Source organism: Zootoca vivipara, chromosome 13 (assembly GCF_963506605.1).
Source record: "Zootoca vivipara chromosome 13, rZooViv1.1, whole genome shotgun sequence".
Lineage (NCBI taxonomy): Eukaryota > Metazoa > Chordata > Lepidosauria > Squamata > Lacertidae > Zootoca > Zootoca vivipara.
The window spans coordinates 32,348,142-32,367,517 of NC_083288.1; the positions used below are offsets into that span (position 1 = coordinate 32,348,142).

Here is a 19,376-nt window from a genome sequence, read left to right on the forward strand (position 1 = left end):
CTATTTATCTACTTGCACTTTGACGTGTTTTGAACTGTAGCCACGATTTATGTTGGCGGGGGGGGGGGGGAGAACCACAGTTACTTAAGTATTTTCATTTATTTTTTGTTCATTTTGGGGGGCAGTTACCCCCTGCCCCCTGTATATATACCCATGGTTGCAAAGTAGCATAAAAGTTCATATTTATTTGAACAAAAGGGAACATATCAAAATTATGACTTTAAACAAAGCTAGATCCTTCATGTTGACTAGGATAACATTCTAAAGTTTAAGATTGAATAGAGGCTGATATGCATACTAAATTATAATCAGAATAGACTCACCGAAATCAGTAGACCCATTGAAATCAGTAAATTAAGACACTGCCATTGCATTGCTGAAATCAAATCATGTATTCAGTTTCCTATCTTTCCACCATTTTATGTTGGAAATTAATGGGAGAAGATGGAAAAGTAAAAGAAAGGGGGGGGGGAGATAGCTATAATTTTGAGCCCTGTGATATATTCAGAAATATAGAGGGAATTGAACTTGTGTAAAATGTCTATGTAGTTGCCCAAATATATTTGCTGAATAATTTTTGTTCGTCATTTTGAATTTTCTGGGTTAGCCATTTCAGTGGTACCTCGGTTTAAGTACACAATTGGTTCCAGAAGCGTACTTAACCTGAAGCAAACATTCCCATTGAAAGTATTGGAAAGTGGATTAATCTGTTCCGGACGGGTCCACGGAGTACTTAAACTGAAGCGTACTTAACTCGTGGTATGACTGTAATTGGTTCCGGAAGTCCGCACTTAACCTGAAGCATACTTAACCTGAAGCGAACTTTCCTATTGAAAGTAATGGAAAGTCGTTTAATCCGTTTCAGACGGGTCCGTGGAGTACTTAAACTGAAAGTACTCAAACCAAAGCGTACTTAAACCGAGGTATGACTGTATTTGTATCACTGGTATGTAATGACAAGATTTTCATTATTTTTTTCTCATTTATGCAAAGGCCCAGCCTATTTCTATATGTTCAGACAAGTGCCATCCAGGTTATAGCAAGAAAATGAAGGAAGGGGCACCATTTTGCTGCTATGATTGCATCCCATGTCCATATGGGAAGGTTTCAAGCCTTGAGGGTAAGGCTTTTGGTGTACAGGGTTATCATATCCCAAATAACTTATATGAAAGATCCATGGACAAATGACAGTTGAGGAGAGAGCACACATAAATTTTCCCCACCTTCCCCATCCCCTGACAGCAGATACCCACATGAAGGAGTAAAAATACTGGTTTTCATTAAATTGTGTGTGAAAATACTGGTTTTTATGAAAGAGTGGGTGGAAATATTGTGGTAGTAGTTGTTATTTATTGTAATATTGAATTTAACATAGTTTCCAAAGCACATGACAATTCAGGTTGTGCTGTTGCTGATGATGTTGTTTGCGTGCTGGGGTTACCAGACACCCCCCCCCCTAAATAACTCACACCACACACATAATTCTAGTTTGGGTTTTGGCATTAATTTGGCCACAACTTTATTTAAATACAATTTAACTTTCTGTGTTGGCTTAGGCATTGGTTAATCTCTCTGTCGCCCGCTTGGGACAGATCAGCTCCGACTTCCCTAGCCGTATAGGGAAGTCAAGTAAACACCCCATGGGAGAGGAGGTAGCTGTGTGCAGGTACCCTCCCCTCGACCAGAAATGTTCCCCAAGGCTCACGCTCTGTAATGGCCCCAGCCCCGCCCATTGCGGGGGTGTATGTATGGGAGCCCCGGAGCCCCAGGATTCCTTTAACGGAATACTTCTATGAGCAGCAACATTTTATCGAGGGGTAGGCATCTCCATACCATACCCCTCCAACAACCAAGAATTATTAACCAATGCCTAACCGCCATCCTAACAAGTTGTGAGGATTTGCTAAGCAGTAGGCAAAAACCAAATGTCAACCTCCAATCAGACAAATGGCAAAATTCCTACTGGGCCCCTGCAAAAGGCGACCCCATGAGAGGCAAAGCAATGTCAGGTTAAACCTTTAGGAAAAAAAGTGGCGGGTGGGAGGGAGTTTCAAACACCTTCCAAAAGTGAAACTAAACTGCAGGACGCTGAGATTATAAGGGACCCTTCCTGTCAATCAAAAGTTGATACAGTGGAACCTCGGTTTACGAACACCTTGGCTTACGAATTTTCAGTTTATTAACGCCGCGGACCCATCTGGAACGGATTAATTCACTTTCCATTACTTTCAATGGGAAAGTTCGCTTCAGTTTATGAATGCTTCAGTTTACGAACAGACTTCCGGAACCAATTACACCCATGCTTCGGGTTAAGTACGCTTCAGGTTGAGTACTCCGCGGACCGTCTGGAACAGATTAATCCACTTTCCATTACTTTCAATGGGAAAGTTCTCTTCAGTTTATGAATGCTTCAGTTTATGAACAGACTTCCGGAACCAATTGTGTTCATAAACCGAGGTACCACTGTACATGCTTTCTCCCCTCAGCAACAAAAAAGGGGCCCTATCACACACGCTCCCACTCAACCTACACCTCCCCCAACCCAGGGAATGTCTTTTAACCCTTCCCCAACCTGGCTCTCCTTGATAGGAGAATGGGCTTTTTAATTGGCTGAATCAGAATTCCCAGAAAGGTTTCTCTGAGGCTTTATAAAATCAACAAAATCCCATTCGTACTCTATGATAAGCTCTCATGCCGAATAACACTTTCACTACCCTATTACAATGTTGCAGTATTAGGACGAGACAAATACATGGAGGTTTGAGAAATGAGAATAAACCTTTTTCCTCTCCTGATTTTCAGACATGGATGACTGTTCTGAATGTGCAGAAGACCAGTATCCCAACAAGGACCAGGATTTGTGTGTTTGCAAGACAGTAACCTTCTTGTCTTATGAAGAACCACTTGGGATCATCTTAGCCATTTTTTCAATTTTCTTTTCTTTCTGCACAGCTTTGGTGCTAGGAATATTTATAAAGCAACATGACACTCCCATTGTCAAAGCCAACAACCGAAGTCTTTCGTATACTCTCCTTGTTGCCCTCTTGTTCTGCTTCCTTTGTGCTTTGATTTTCATTGGCCCACCTCAGAAAGCAACATGCCTTCTCCAACAAATTAGTTTTGGTACAGTTTTCTGTGTTGCTGTTTCTTGCATATTGGCCAAAACCATGACAGTGGTTCTGGCTTTCATGGCTACCAAACCAGGAAGCATGATTAGGAAATGGGTGCGCAAACCACTGGCCATATCCATTGTCCTTTCATGCTCTCTTATCCAAGCATCAATTGGTGTTATATGGTTGGCAACCTTTCCCCCATTCCCAGATGCTGACATGCACTCAGAGGCTGAAGAAATTATACTGGGATGTAATGAGGGGTCTGTGATTATGTTTTTCTGTCTTCTTGGCTATATGGGTTTTCTTTCCATTGTCTGTTTCTGCATAGCTTTCCTTGCCAGGAAGTTACCTGACAGTTTCAATGAAGCCAAGTTTATCACTTTCAGCATGTTGGTTTTCTGCAGTGTTTGGCTAACTTTTGTTCCAACCTACCTGAGTACCAAGGGAAAATACATGGTGGCTGTGGAGGTCTTCTCCATTTTAGCCTCTGGTGCTGGTTTACTGGCTTTCATCTTTTTACCAAAATGTTACATTATTGTGCTGAGGCCTGATTTGAACAACAGGAAACGACTAATTAAGTGAAAACGTTAGAATTATTAATTGTAAGCAGTTTTATTTATTAGAATGCATTTCATTTTTTTTTAACAGCATTTCCTTCAATACTTGCAAATACAAAATTCTCCTTGCCCCTGACATTTATAGATATCTTTAAATTGTGGGTAGTTCAGTTAGTCTCCTACAGAAAAGAACAACAACGGCTCTTCCGGCACATTAAAGACTAACAAATTAATTATGGCATAAGTTTTCTCCTGAAGCCCATGTTTTGTGTCAATTGCAAATTAGTGGCAATGATTTGTTCCAAGTACAGTACAGAATTTCCCTGTGAAGCTGCATGCAACTCTCATTGTAGTGTCCTTACTAAAAACTACCAGCATACTTTGGCCTTGACATTTGTGGTGAAGGAGATCAATCAAAACCACCATCTCCTGCCCAATGCTACCATGGGCTTCTGCATCTATGACAGATACTTCAGTGAAAGGTGGAGCTATCGTGCCACAATGGAATTTTTCTCAACACCGACCAGATTTGTCCCCAACTACAAGTGTGATGCATGGGATAATCTGAGAGCAGTCATTGGAGAATTTTACTCTGAAATCTCCCTGGTGATGGCAACTGTTTTAGGCAGTGCTTTATTTTTCTGGGGGACGCAGGGTTACATATACTGCACACCTAAACATTTTGTGAATCTAAGTTTGGCCTCATTGAGGGGCAGTATTTCAATATGAGTAGGAAAATGAGGGTACCCCTAAACATTTTTGTTTAGGAAATAAGCACTGATTTTAGGTCTCTACAAGGTTCCACAGGTGAGGTGCGCATGTGTATAGTGTATTTCCAGATATTTTTGTGTAGTTTGGGGATGAGAGAAGGACATGTTTGAGATGAACATGCAGACTATCCATTCTCTTTAGAAAACCCATCACAACCATATATATAACTTTCATCCAGCATAATTTGTTCACACAAAAAATAATATGTGGAACAATAAACATGCAGGATTTAAGAGTTACAATTCATACCTGTGACTGGACAGGTTTGAATCCTCTAATTTTCTGTTCTCTTATTTTATATGCTTTTATGTGTTCTTATATTACTGCTTTAATGGTTTCAATATGCTGTTAACTGGGAGCAACTGATGACATTTTTAAACAACTTGGTAATTATCTTGCAAACCCACTCGCAGCACCCCTACCCCTGTGGACGAAAATGAAGGCAACACTAGGTATAAACAACTAGACAAGACACTATTCAGGAAATTAAAATTGGTCACAACTTTTATTGATTACAGATGTAGGTAGACTTTGTCTCAAGTACTGGGCGTGTAGACATTATTAGCCGCCAGGTGGAGGGCTGAACCACACACACACACACACACACACACACACACACACACACACACACACACCCCTCTATTTCTATTTCTGCTTCTACTGCTTGCGGACTGCCTCGCCAGAGTGGTGCATGCTCTAGTTATCTCTCGCTTGGATTACTGCAATGCGCTCTATGTGGGGCTACCTTTGAAGGTGACCCGGAAACTACAACTAATGCAGAATATGGCAGCTAGACTGGTGACCGAGAGCGGCCGCCAAGACCACATAACACCAGTCTTGAACGACCTACATTAGCTCCCAGCATGTTTCTGAGCACAATTCAAAATGTTGATGCTGACCTTTAAAGCCCTAAACGGCCTCGGTCCAGTATACCTGAAGGAGCGTCTCCACCCCCATCGTTCTGCCCGGACACTGAGGTCCAGCGCTGAGGGCCTTCTGGCAGTTCTCTCACTGTGAGAAGCAAAGCTACAGGGAACCAGGCAGAGGGCCTTCTCAGTAGTGGCGCCCACCCTGTGGAACGCCCTCCCATCAGATGTCAAAGAGAATAACAACTACCAGACTTTTAGAAGACATCTGAAGGCAGCCCTGTTTAGGGAAGCTTTTAATGTTTAATGGATTATTGTATTTTAATCCGTTGGAAGCGGCCCAGAGTGGCTGGGGAGGCCCAGCCAGATGGGTGGGGTATAAATAATAAATAATAAATTATATCACTTCTTGGCCTTTTGGCTAAGATCAAGTGTAATAAATGATGATGATGATGATGATGATGATGATGATGATGATGATGATTTCACCATTCTCTAGTTCACATATGGCTCGGCTCCATTTATTAATGAGGACACCAAAGCCCTTTCATTTTACCAAATGGCGCCAAATGAGGCCCATCAGTACAAGGGGATTCTTTGATTGCTTATGCATTCCCACTGGCCATGGGCAGGACCCCTTGTTGCAGATGATAGCAACGGCGAAAGATTCTTGGAAATAGTGATGCCAGAGTTTTCACAGTGTGGCATTTGCTTTTGCTTTAATAGAAAGAGTCAAGGCAGTTTACATCACTGATGTTTTTAATATGCTGGAATGGGGAGCATAGCTATATGATAATATTATGGAGAACAAAGCCAATGTGCTCATGATCTCTGTAGAAACACAGTCTATGATAAATTGGAGGTAGTTGCTACATCTACCTGAAATAAAATAAGTCCAAGCTGACAGAACTTGAAAGATCAGCAACATGCAACAACCAACAACAACACGATCATAGAAATTGAGATGGTGAAGGGGGGTGGGTTAGAATATCTAATAATTAAAAATGGGGGGGGGGAGTAGAATCCATCCTTCTGCCTTGGGTCGTCTTTTTTCAAAAAAACCCAAAAACAAAGCCAAGCCAAAGTTTTCTTCTTTTTGCAAGCTGTTAGGAACTGGAAAATAGATGGGCAGTGGTGTAACTACTTGCTCGGGCACCTGGAGGGGTACACATGCCGTGCACCTGGGGGCGCGGCAAGCCACCATGGGGGCAATCGGAGTGGCAATCCCTCCCAGGAGGGATTTTGTCAACCCCCCCCCCAAGGGATGATACACAGGGTGATGGGGTGGTGTGGGGGTGGTGTGGCTGAGGCTAGGAAGGGAAGTCTGCAAAGTTAAGAGCCCACAGACTTTCCTTGTGGACTTTCCTTCATTGGAGGTTTTTAGGCATCTGTCATAGGTGCTTGAGTGGAGATCCTTACCTTGCAGACTGTTGGACTAGATGAAGAGGTGGTCCATTTTCAGTCTCCCCAAAAGTCATTCAAAGTAAAATGCTGTCTGAATTTGAGATTAGAGTTGGGTGAAATGTTTTTTTATTATTATTTAAAATTGAGTTTATGAACCATCACAGTTGTCTCTTCAGAATGGCATCAGCATTTAGATCAGAAACAAAGGTCTCTCTCTCTCACACACACACACACAGTTTGTATTGCTAGAAAATTATATTGTATTCAGGTTTTTTTCCTGAGGAGTTGCTCCCTATTGTTCAGCTCAGGCCTCAGCAGAATAATGTAGCATTTCGGGAAAAAGATACAACCCAGCAAGCCAAAACTGGATGATATGATGGAAAAAATTTCCACAGCCACCATGTATTTCCCCTTGGTGCTCAGGTAGGTTGGGACAAAAGATAACCAGACACTGCAAAATATCAACATACTAAATGTGATAAACTTGGCTTCGTTGAAACTGTCAGGCAACTTCCTGGCAAAGAAAGCTACCGTGAAGCTAACAATGGCCAGGAAGCCCAAGTACCCCAAGACACAGTAAAACATAGTCACAGACCCTTCATTGCATTCTAGTAAAATTTCCTCAGTCACTGAATGCATGTCAACATCTGGGAATGGGGGAGAGGTTGCCAGCCATATAGCACAAATACCTGCTTGAACAAGGGAGCAGGAGAGAACAATGGTGTTCGCCAGTCTTTTCCCCACCCATTTCCTCATTGTAGAACCAGGCTTGGTGGCAATGAAAGCCAGAACAACAGTGATAGATTTTGCCAATACAGAAGAAACAGCCATGGAGAAGATGATGCCAAAGGCAGTTTGTCGGAATAGACACCCCAGTGTCCAAGGTCTGCCAATGAAGAGCAATACACAGAGAGGGCAGAGCAGGAGGGAGAGAAGGAGCAGGTAGGTAAGATTCCTGTTGTTAGCTTTGACAATAGGAGTGTCGTGATTCTTCATGAATGCCACGAGCACAAGAGCTGTGATCAAAGAACATGAAAGAGCACCGGTGACTAAGCTGATCCCCAAGGGCTCTTCAAAACCCAGGAAGCTTACAACTTTGGGAGTGCAAAAATCCTGATCTTCATTTGGGTGATGATCTTCTGAGCACCAGAAACAGTCATTCATGTCTGAAAAACAATATTCCCTGTCAGTCTTCCCAAACATTTCCTGATCGTCAATTAGAATTTCAATCTGAATGGCTAGCCCTTGTGCTGCATGTGGCGCTGTGGTCTAAACCACCGAGCCTCTTGGGCTTGCTGATTGTGAGGTTGGCAGTTCGAATCCCCGCATAGGAGTGAGCTCCCGTTGCTGTGTCCCAGCTGCTGCCACCCTAGCAGTTTGAAAGCACACCAGTGCAAAGTAGATAAATAGGTACTGCTGTAATAGTAGGAAGGTAAATGATGTTTCCATGCACTCTGGTTTCTGCCACAGTGTTACGATGCGCCAGAAGCAGTTTAGTCATGCTGGCCACATGACGTGGAAAGCTGTCTGTGGACAAATGCTTGCTCCCTCAGCCTGAAAGTGAGATGAGTGCCGCAACCCCATAGTCACCTTTGACTGGACTTAACTGTCCAGGGATCCTTTACCTTTACTTTTACCTTTACCTATGTGAAAGCAGAATATTTCTATCCTACAGCACAGATGTGGGAAAGCCTTGTTCCATGCCCAATATGTGTGGGGCACCTTTTCCTGGCAGCACTGAGGCCCAGAGACAGCAGCAAAATACTGGGCCCAAATATTGCTTGGTATCTTCCCGATGCCATGGGTTCATGGGGAAAAGTTGTCCCATTAGCCCTTGCAAAGGGAAGTGGAAATATTTCATCAGTTGTATCATTGGATGAAAGTGTCCTGAAGTGCCAGTGCAGTATCGTGTGTGTGTGTGTGTGTGTGTGTGTGTGTGTGTGTGTGTGTGTACAGTGGTACCTCAGAAGTTGAACGAAATATGTTCCGGAAATCCATCCAACATCCAAAACCTTTGAAAACCAAAGAACAGTTCCTGATTCACTGCAGGAAGCTCCTGCAGCCAATCGGAAGCCATGGAAGCCCCATGAAACATTCGGGTTCCAAAGAATGTTCACAAACTGGAACACTCACTTCTAGGTTTGCGGCATTCAGGAGCCAGAACATTTGACTCGCAAGGCATTCAGGATCCAAGGTATGACTGTATATTAAACCAGGCATATTCATCTCTTGTCATCACTTGTCAGCGACTTTCCTATCAACGCCTACAGGTCTTCAAATGGTATTTTGTATATTGCTGAGATTACATATTCACCCTGAAATTGCTTTTACAATGAAAATTCTATAATTGATTTTTATATGTGAGATTGTTAATTAATTGGTTTTACTATTGATATTTTTAAGGTTGCAATATTTTATGAGAAGCAATTCATAAAATACAACAAACAAACAAACAACATATGAGGCCCATATACTCCTTGCCTTTCTGGTTGGAAATCTTCCCTTCTGGACACGGGATGCAATCATGGCAGCAAAATGGCGCCCCTTCCTTCCTTTTTTTGTGATAACCAGGAATGCAACTGTCTGTACACACAGAAATAGGCAGTGTCTGACCCAGAATGAAATAAAACAATGTTACCATTTAGAAGATAAGCAGCAGGAAATTGTATTTTCTTAGTAAATCTTTACAGTAGTTCAACAGTAGGCATTGAGATTTTTGAAAACCTTTGGTATTTGATACTTTACTAAGGATTTTAGGCAATATGAATGAAATTTACCTCTAGTTTCATACACATGTTGGTGTTGGGAGATTCATTCCCCATCTGCAGTCATAGGTTTATTGTATATCATATGACTGTATGTGTTTTCATTCCACAGAGCTGGAAGTGACGTAGACAGGATGTTTGTCTTATGTGTTCCTGAAGTGGGAGTGTTGTTTCCTTTGTTCTTTCTGCCTGCTGTGCTAGAGAGAGGCAGCCATGCTAAACAGCTCTGAATGTCTGAGCTGGGCAAACAGAGAAAGACTCTGCATTTTGCCACAATAAAATAGTTTAGCCTTTTCCAATGTGTGTGTTGTTTTTCAAGCTGAGAGCAACCACAGATAATTGTACCACCGGACTCAAGTAGCCGGGCCTGTGTGCACTGGCTTTTTCCTTGCCCTGGGCAGTCTCACAACTGGCCTGGGCGACAAATGCTAACAGTTGGACCTTGGCCCAAAATGTTATCAAAGAAGGGAATGAGGGGATTCATGAGCTTCGTTCATTTATCTTTTCCAGGTTCACTCTGACCTGTGTTCCATTTCTCAGAATTTTGGATATATTAGGATAATTGCCAAAATTAATTCTGAGATTGAAGCAAGAACAGTTTGTTTCAGTGTTCTTTCCATCCATTTCTCTAATTTCCACATAACAACAAGAAAATTGATGTAGCTGTTAGTGTACGGTATGTTATAATCACAATGAGAACTGAGGCACATCTTGATGCAATTGTAAATATAATCACTTAGTTTGCATATGTTCTCTCCCTCTTTCTCTTGGATTATTTTATCAATGTGCACAGGATACAGACACAGTGGTGTAACACCACATTAAGTTTATAATTATATTAAATGAAAATATGCATGACCATTTTGGCCATCGCATATTTTTTCACCATATACATGTGTAACCTCTTTGTGTGTTGAAGCAATGATTCTTCGCCATCAACTTCGTTGGACTAGTCATGTTGTGCGGATGCCTGATGATCTTCTTCCAAAGCAACTACTCTATTCCGAACTTAAAAATGGAAAGTGTAGTGCTGGTGGTCAACAAAAGAGGTTCAAAGACTGTCTCAAGGCAAATCTTTTAAAATGTAGTATAAACACTGACAAGTGGGAAACACTGGCCTATGAGTGCTTCAGTTGGAGAACAGCCTTTTCCAAAGGTGTCATGGGTTTTGAAGAAACTCAATGTCAGGACGCAAGGGAGAAATGTGCTAAGAGGAAGGCATGCTTGGCAAATCCACACGGTGATCAACTCCCGCCTGGAAACCAATGTTCCCACTGTGGAAGGATATGTGGATCCAGAATTGGCCTCCACAGTCACTTACAGACCCATTGTTAAAATCGTGTTTATGGAAGACAATCTTACTCAGCTACGAGTGATCGCCAAAGAAGAAGAAGATTTTTTTGTATATTTGAAGGTTGATTTCAGTCTCTTCTTGCCTTCTCATTACTAAAATACTTATCCTATATAATAAAGTCCAAGTTGTCCCTGCATCCAGTCCCTGTGTCCCGTTTTCGCGCTAATGCGCATGTGTCCCGGGGACACAGGGATTGGACGCAGAGATTGGACCGTTTCCCTAACCATTTCCCTGCGGCCGCCAACCGCCAATATTTTTTTTTTGCCTCACGCGTGCGGTGGGTCGCGTTCCTCTTCCCGCCGAACTCACATGGACGTAGAGCGCGGCGGCCGCCTCCACTTCCTGAGCGGGAGGCTGAGGGCGGAGGCGCCTCCGAAGAGCCTCTCTGGCGGCTGAACTGCCCGCAGGCCAGCCAGGAGCGCCGCCTTGAGCTTGCCAAGGGCGCCCATGCCGCTCCGCGCTGCTCTCAGGTCCCGGAGATCTCTTCCAGTGCCTGACGGGCGGAGGCGACGAGGAGTCCGCCCATAGCGACGGGAAGGGCAGGGGGCGGGAGAGGCTGGGCTCGACTGGAGCTTCTCTGGCCCACGTTGCTTTTCACACAAGCGCGGTGGTCTGAGGGTGGGAGAGGGAAACAGGCTGCTTGCCTCCCTCAGCCCCCGGACAGCTCGGAAACCTTCCTCAGGCCTCATTCTGCCCCCTTCGGAGGCCGGCTGGGGAAATGCCTTGACGACGAGCGGGGCTCACGGCTTCCCCTCAGCCCCCTCTTCCCTTTGTCTCGCCTCCCTACCCCCTTTTCCCAGCGGCGGGAGCGGTGCTTGCTCCGGAACTCATTGTTGGGCAGCAACACCTCTGGGCGTGTGCAGAGTGCCCACACTTTTCTAGCGCCCGTTTTCTAAACGGGCTGAATGACACTAGTAAACAATATTACCCCTCATATTTCAGACAGTCAATGGGCAGAGAGCTAGTCACCACCCCACTCAAAGCTGCTTGAGTGTGCTTACCTGAGCTACCTAAGATATATTGCATTCTTGTGCATACTAAATTAAAAAGCAATGAAAAGGAATATCAGATGCTCAAATCCTTAAATCAAACAATAAAACACCCAATCTGTAGCAGTACACCCTTTATCTAAACATCTGTATGGAGTGGAATAATAACAATAATATAATCATCATCATAATCAACAACAACAACCAATAGCTAATCAGGGTCACCATTTGATAATCAAAGTAGCCTCCTGATCCGTGACTAGATAATCTCAGAGGGTAGATCAGATTAAAGTGGATAGATGGTAGCATCCCTGTGAATGAGATCACATCACATTTAAATATATCAACTGGATATATATGGCCATATTGAGCAGAAGCACCCTCAACCACTTTTTTGGGTTGGAAAACATGACTTCATAGTATTGAAGGAGGGATGGCCAGTGCTTTTTCTGGGAGTAGTCAAGGTCACACAGTACTGGCACCTCCCTCTACCCCAATGTTAAAAGTGTGGCACTTACTGTAACAACTTCCTGGTGATCACAATTAAAGCACCGGGGATGGTTGTACTCACATTCAAATAGTAGTAAAGTCTATCCCTATCTGGGCATTCAGACTCCTTGTGTATAAACATTTATGTGAGGGAGAACAAAAGTGCACTACGAAGTCCCTCATTCTCCAGCAGAAGTGGGGGAACTCTCCTCATGAAAAGTCCTAATGAAATTCAAACCCTGAATGTTCAAACCCTCAAATCATACCTGGTTAAATCCAATGTGCCATGTAATAGTAGACTCATTAATAGTGAATAATTTTACAGGAGTCTGGAGATTCACTTTTCCAACTTTCACTCTGAGGAAGGATTGATTTGGGAATGTGATCCAGTTGACAATGTCAAATCCTGCTTCCAGGGCCCCATTGTGATCAAAGGAAATTTTGTCCCCAGCACTGTTGTTAAATGAAATACTCCGAAAAAAGTGGTGGAGCTAGGTTGGGGTGTGTGCAGAAGAAGAGAAATGCAGGAATGTAGTAAGTTGCAACAAACTGATTCCAGAAATTCTAAGAATTCTACCCAAACACACACACACACACACACAGAGAGAGAGAGAGAGAGAGAGAGAGAGCGCCAAATATTGTAGCAGCATTTCTGGATAGACAAGTGAACATACTGTGGAGGGACCCACTTCCTATTTCTACTAGGTCCTCTTGATATACCTAAAGATCCCAGATAAATTATCTGAAATCATTACCTGCCATGGCAGCCAATTCTTAAGCTTCTCTTCATGCACCGTTGCTAGTGGGCCTGAATTTGCCACACACCTTATTTCTGAAAAACACCTCCAATCAATTTTCCTGAGAGGAGGGTTTGCTTAGAAGTTTGACAGGCCGACAGGGTACACATAATTAGTATGACCCTCTGGGGAGAACTACATAGAATTTATGTTATCTTTCTCACAGGCTCAGGACAGAAATATTAAGATGTATAATATACATAAACAACATACAAATGAAATGCTAATCATAATCATAGTCATTAAATAGGTAAAGGTAAAGGGGCCCCTGACCATCTGGTCCAGTCGTGTCCGACTCTGGGGTTGCGGCGTGCATCTCGCTCTATAGGCCGAGGGAGCTGGTGTTTATTTGCAGACAGCTTCCGGGTCATGTGGCCAGCATGACAAAGCCGCTTCTGGCGAACCAGAGCAGTCCACAGAAACGCCGTTTACCTTCCCGCTGGAGCGGTCCCTATTTATCTACTTGCACTTTGATGTGCTTTCGAACTGCTAGGTTGGCAGTAGCTGGGACCGAGCAACGGGAACTCACCCCATTGCAGGGATTCGAACCCCCAACCTTCTGATCAGCAAGCCCTCTAGACTCTGTGGTTTAACCCACAGTGCCACCTGGGCCCCAATCATTGAATAAGATGCAGTAAATTAAAACAGTCACCTCTGTGTTCCCCATTACCTGTGCTTTGTTGAAACTTTGGTACTTGCTATCTGGCCTCTAGGCCTTCCAGAAAACAAAGTCCCATTATTACCTAGAGACCCAGTCATTTATTAAATAATAACTCCCAAAAATGTATTTGTCAAAAAGAAAAACAGAGGCTGCTGTTTTAATGATGGATCTCGAGGCTTCTTGCTGTGTGGTCTTGTTCTTGATGTGTGTCTGTGCTCAATCATGGAGTCCCTTCAGCTCCCTCTGGAGCTTTGAAAACTCTATGAGAGTGTTCACTGACACTGCTGGACTCTCCGGAACCCAAAGTAAAACCTTCGGGGTTTTTTTGTTTTGTTTTTTGAGAAGGTGCATTGTCTTCACCACCTTCTTTTCTCCTCACAGCGAGCGGGTCGCTCGGAACGAGCAATCTCCGCCATCCGCCATTGCCTGCGGAAGACCCAGAAATCTCCTCTTCATAGAATTAGCAGACATTCTGTCCAATTTAGCACAATTGTCTAGAATTTGGGCTGGAAATGGTGGAGCAAGATAAGCTCAAATATCCCAATATTTGGGAGAAGATACATCAGAGGTGCATACTGACTTAAAGGTACATGTGTGGGGCCAACATCAGCTATGATAACTGTTTGCATCTACATATCTATCAATCTGTCTATAAACACACACACACACACACACACACACACACACACACACACAGTGTTTGAAATGCATGACCTAAAATTTGTGGCTATGAATATTTTCACAAAGCAGTGAAATATGAAAATATCCAGCAAGAATTAACTCAAAACATTACCTGCCAAGGCTGTGGATTCAGAAACTTCTCTCTGTCTCTGTGTTTTGACTTGAATGAAAGCATGGCGTGCAGCGCATGGGTCACAGCATACACAGCGTTGTAGATACTGTAGCTGTGGCCAGTTATTCTCATTTCAAAAACAGGATCAGGGAGGCTCTCCAGCCTCTCCTCCCCAGTGCATGTTTCATCAAACATCTTCTTCAACACTGAGAAATGACAGAGGAATGCCTGTTCCCAGAAGTCCATGATGAAACCATCTTCTTTTGTCAAGAGAGGATTTCTACTCATAAGAAATTGCTGGAAGCCTTGGGGTTCATTTGTGTGCACTGTGAAAGATAAGGCACCATGGATGATATGGATATCCCAACTCCTTTGGAAATAAAATGAGATGAAATCCATCTGTGCTGTCATAACCCACACTTTCCCCTTTGGCCTCACTGTCATGTATCCCATCTCTGAAAATTTTCCCATCCATCTCATATATATAAGAGACTCAATTTCTCCATGAAAGACCAACGTGTTGGCTTTACTCTCCATTACAGTGTCAAATGTTTTCCACATCAGTTGCGCCAAGTGAAAATAATCATTGAAATAAGTCATTTGGGGAATTTTTTTTATAAAGTCAAAACAGATGCCATTCTTCCAAAGCATGGGAAGCATGGTCTGCTCAAATCTTTCTCCATTGTCATCTTCCACAGTAATGATTCCTATCCATGTCCACCTGAAATGCAAAAGTAACTTCAGAATTCCTGTGTACTGAAAGTTTTCATTTGGGACCATCTGGTAGAAGGAAAGCCTTGTGGATTCATCACTCATATCTGGAGCAGAGCCGTAGGTCACCTAAATTTAAAATAAGAGAAGACGCAGAGAAAGAGACATGAATTTTTAGAATGAAATAAAACTAAGTTTATTAAAGCAAGATAGAAATAGACTTCTAAATGTATTAATGTTAGTTAATATTAACCAAAATTGATTAAACCTATACCAAATGCTATGAAATGCTGCTGGGTGATATTTTGAAAAATTATTTTCTTTTCTTGCCCAGAAGTCCCCAGAGTGAATGTTGGAAGTTATTACCCTGGTTTTGTTTCATGACAGCCTTCAATAAGCTGTGGATATGTATTGATGTGTGAAGCCAAATTAAAGTAAGGCTAATACTTCCCACCCAGGACTGGTGATTTGTTAGGCAAAATGCAAGTACAACAATAATCAGTGACTGCGTAGAACACCTGTATATTTTTTAAAAATTATCAAAGATTTTATTAGTTTACAAACGTATGTGCACTCTCTCTTTTCTCACGTTGTAAAGTCTTTTCTATATATCAGATACATCTGATGTGAAACATTGGTGTTATACGCAGAATAAGGTTGGGGAAGAAGAAAAGAGGGGGTAGGGGGTAGTGGTAAACTTATATTTTTATACTTAGTGTGTATGTGGGGTTTTTATGTCAGCCTCATTTGGGTAGGTTCTCTTTCTGTTTGTTTATTATCCTTCCTTGGTAGTGAGAAAGGTTGGGTGTGGGGCCCAGGGGATGGTTGATTGTGTTTAGCTGCCTGTGGTGAGATTTGTTTGTGGGGGAGGAATTGTTGGGTTAAGTTACCCAGATTGATTCATAGGCTGTCAGTGGGTTCTTGTTGCTGTCTTGTTGGGCTGTGATGTGATAAAGGGGAGCCATACTGGGGTGAAGACACCCTCTTTTATCTGTCCCCATGTCAGTTTCAGACTATTGGTTAGTTTTTCTAATGAGGTTGTTTCGCATAGTTTAATACCACTGGCCCATGTTTACTCCTGACAAGTCTCTTCAGTGTCTGGCTATGATGCTTCTGGCTGCTGAGAGTAGGTGGGTTATGAGCTCTTTATAGTGTGCATTGGCATTATTATCTTGGAAGATCTGCCTGATTGTTACATATACACCCCAGATGTCTCAAACCAGCCATTGTATGTGTATATTGCCTTTATATGAACTATTATAGTGGTAGTGATTTGGAGAGAAGTTCCATACTCAGGTCCCCCAATAACTGCAAAAAAGATGTCAAAAATCTCCCTGATTACTCACATATCCATACTTGTCGATAGATCAACAAGACACTTCTTAAATTCAATTGTATATGCGCACTGCCTACCTGTGGAATATTATAGATCCGTATGATAGTAGCAATATGCAGAGACGTTTCAGATTCAAGTCCCCCAATGACTGCAACCAGATTGTTCCAGGTGTCACATTTGTAGTTGGGGATAAGCCTTCTGCTTGTGCTCAGAAGTTTTAAGGTGGCATGATAGGTCTGCCTTGTACTGAAAGTGGTGTCGTAGATATGGAAGCCCAACGTGACATTGGGTAGGAGGTGGCTGTTTTTGTTGATTTGCTTTACGGCAAATGCCAAGGCCAGGACATGCTGGTAGTTCTTAGTCAGTACACTGCAATGAGAGTTGCATGTGGTGTCACTATGTCATATGCCAACCATGCTATTCTTGATCAGGAGGCCCTGAATCAAAATGCAATGCTCATTTCACCATACAATATCAAACAGATTGTTATTATTATTACATGCGATAAAAACAAATGCTATAGATTTGTTTGTGTTTTGGTTGTATTATGCAGATGAACGGTGTTATAATAATTTAATAAATACTATAATTAATAATAATCCCTGGAAGTCTGCAGAAAGTTTCAAAATGAGCTGTATATCCTTTCCGCTATATCCCCAAGTTTTCCATGATGAATGACCACGATTCTATCTGTCTACAGAGAAGCATATTTCTAACATGAGTTCTACCAATAAAATTAATTCAACACCACAGAGCTGAAGTTAATATTTACAAGTATTCAAAATTCACAAAAGCTTTTTATTTTTAGTCTGCCCAGGAATTAAGAATTCTGAATTAGTCTTTATAGTGTGAAATGTATACTGCTTTCAAAGATATTTTTAAAATGGTAACAGCTACATCAATAAATAGAGATACATGAACAAGTGTTTCTGAGCTCATATTACTAGGGGTGAAAAGAAATTTTAATCCACGTTTAAAGTTGAATGTACCAAATTCATGCTGTGTGAACCAAAGCAAAATCATTCTCCAAGATTTGCAGTTTTCAAAATTTTGCAATGCATTTCTCCAGTCAAGTAATGTGTTCAAAAATGAATCTACAGGGGTAAAGTGTGCATTAAAATTCATTTATTAGTGAAAATAATGGACACAAATGCATTTTATTAAGGGAAATTGGTCTACAAAAATTAGTTTCTTAGTGAAATTGCATACAAACCTGTATGTTAAGAAAAATTTGCACTAAAATTCTGATGAGTTTTAATGAGAGCCCTTTACTTTTAAAAAATAAAATACACACAAATGGATGCGGAAATGTGGAGAACTGAACTTAAGATGGGAAAAAATGAGGAATAGAGAGAGAGAATATTAACAAATTTATCCATTCCGACATATCTGATATACAACAGTTATTGAAAAATGCCTTGTATATATGTGAGTATTGTACTTCTTCAAGTAGGTAACAATTTTAGATTTAAAGCCTAATGCATGACATACTAGTCCGTCAATAATCCGTAGAACGTCTCCTGAAGGACTAGGGGGTGTTTAAGGTCCCCTGGATTATAATAAATATAACAGAGGAAGGGTGTCCTATCATTAAACCTTCATTCAATGTCAAAACAAAATCTGTCAAAACAAAATATAGACTCTAGATCATATGTGTGTCTTTGGTGTCACATGTAGTGTGTATAACATGCCCAAACAACCAGAGGCTGAAAACACTAATTCAGAGAAGGTAGTTGTTGTTTATGTCTGTGCAGTAAACGTTTGCTCCTGCCTTTCTGCATATTGAGTAAAGTGTTCTGACAATATTGTAAACTATCAAAAAAAATACTTTATTGCAACTGAAAACTAAACAGTGTGGAGAAGATTCGGCAATATTCACAAGAAAGTATTTTGAGGATTTAAAAATAAATTAAAATAATCCACCAGACTGAACTGACACTAATAAAAAATCAAGCATGCAGTTGTACAATTGTATGAAGTATGTTGGGGGGGGGGGACTTACACAGACTCTTCAATCACTGCCTCACTGGGATGGTGCTTGAAGGAAGTCAGCTCTGAAAGGATAAGTGAATGTGACACAATTCCACCAACAATGAAGTCTCCTGGTTGATAATATTTGTGAAGAATTGGAAGACGATCACTGATGGTGTGTGGCAGCAGCAACAGTGCCAATGCCACTAATAAAATCATCCTGCTGCGAACTTCTGCTTTGCCTCAGGTTTTCCTTTTAAGAAGTCACATTGCTGAAAATGACACTGAGGAATCCTTTGATTGGTTTCCAAGCTTCTTGCCAGCAGTAAATGAGGTTAGATGTTTGCAGAGACATTGAGGAGGGCTTAATCATATAAAAGAACAGATTGGTATGGTCACAGCTCCCTCTAATCTTCTGTTCCAACTCAGAATTCCATGGGGCACTTTTATATAACATCCTTCATAGACATAGCTATTAATTTTGCTAGCAACCACTAGAACTCTCTAGGAGTTTTGGCAAGATTAATTATAGCTTTTTGATTATTACAGGGCAGACAATCAATGACTAAAATTGAGATTTAATTATGGTGCTGTTGAAGAAATCATGTTTGCCACATCTTTAGTAGAAGGACAGAGAACACATGAACAGGAAATAAAACTCCACCAGAAAACACTGTAGAAAAATCAAGACCTAACTCGTGTGAGTCATGAGAAACCTAACTCTACTATGCACACAACACAACAAAAACAATCAGTTTCTGGGAATCTTTTCAGAGACAATATCACAGCAAGAGATGTG

At 41.9% G+C, this 19,376-nt stretch overlaps 1 protein-coding gene across 1 annotated transcript; it reads right to left on the minus strand.

Annotated features, from left to right (window-relative positions):
• Positions 1–6,975: 6,975 nt before the first annotated feature.
• LOC118095429 (vomeronasal type-2 receptor 26-like) lies at positions 6,976–18,796 on the minus strand. The gene is made up of 6 exons (XM_060281216.1): positions 18,609–18,796; positions 16,684–16,975; positions 15,317–15,399; positions 12,575–12,761; positions 9,193–9,319; positions 6,976–7,880 (listed from the first exon to the last, which is right to left on the minus strand). The coding sequence occupies exons 1-6, from the start codon at positions 18,794–18,796 to the stop codon at positions 6,976–6,978; spliced, it is 1,782 nt and encodes a 593-aa protein (XP_060137199.1).
• Positions 18,797–19,376: the final 580 nt, after the last annotated feature.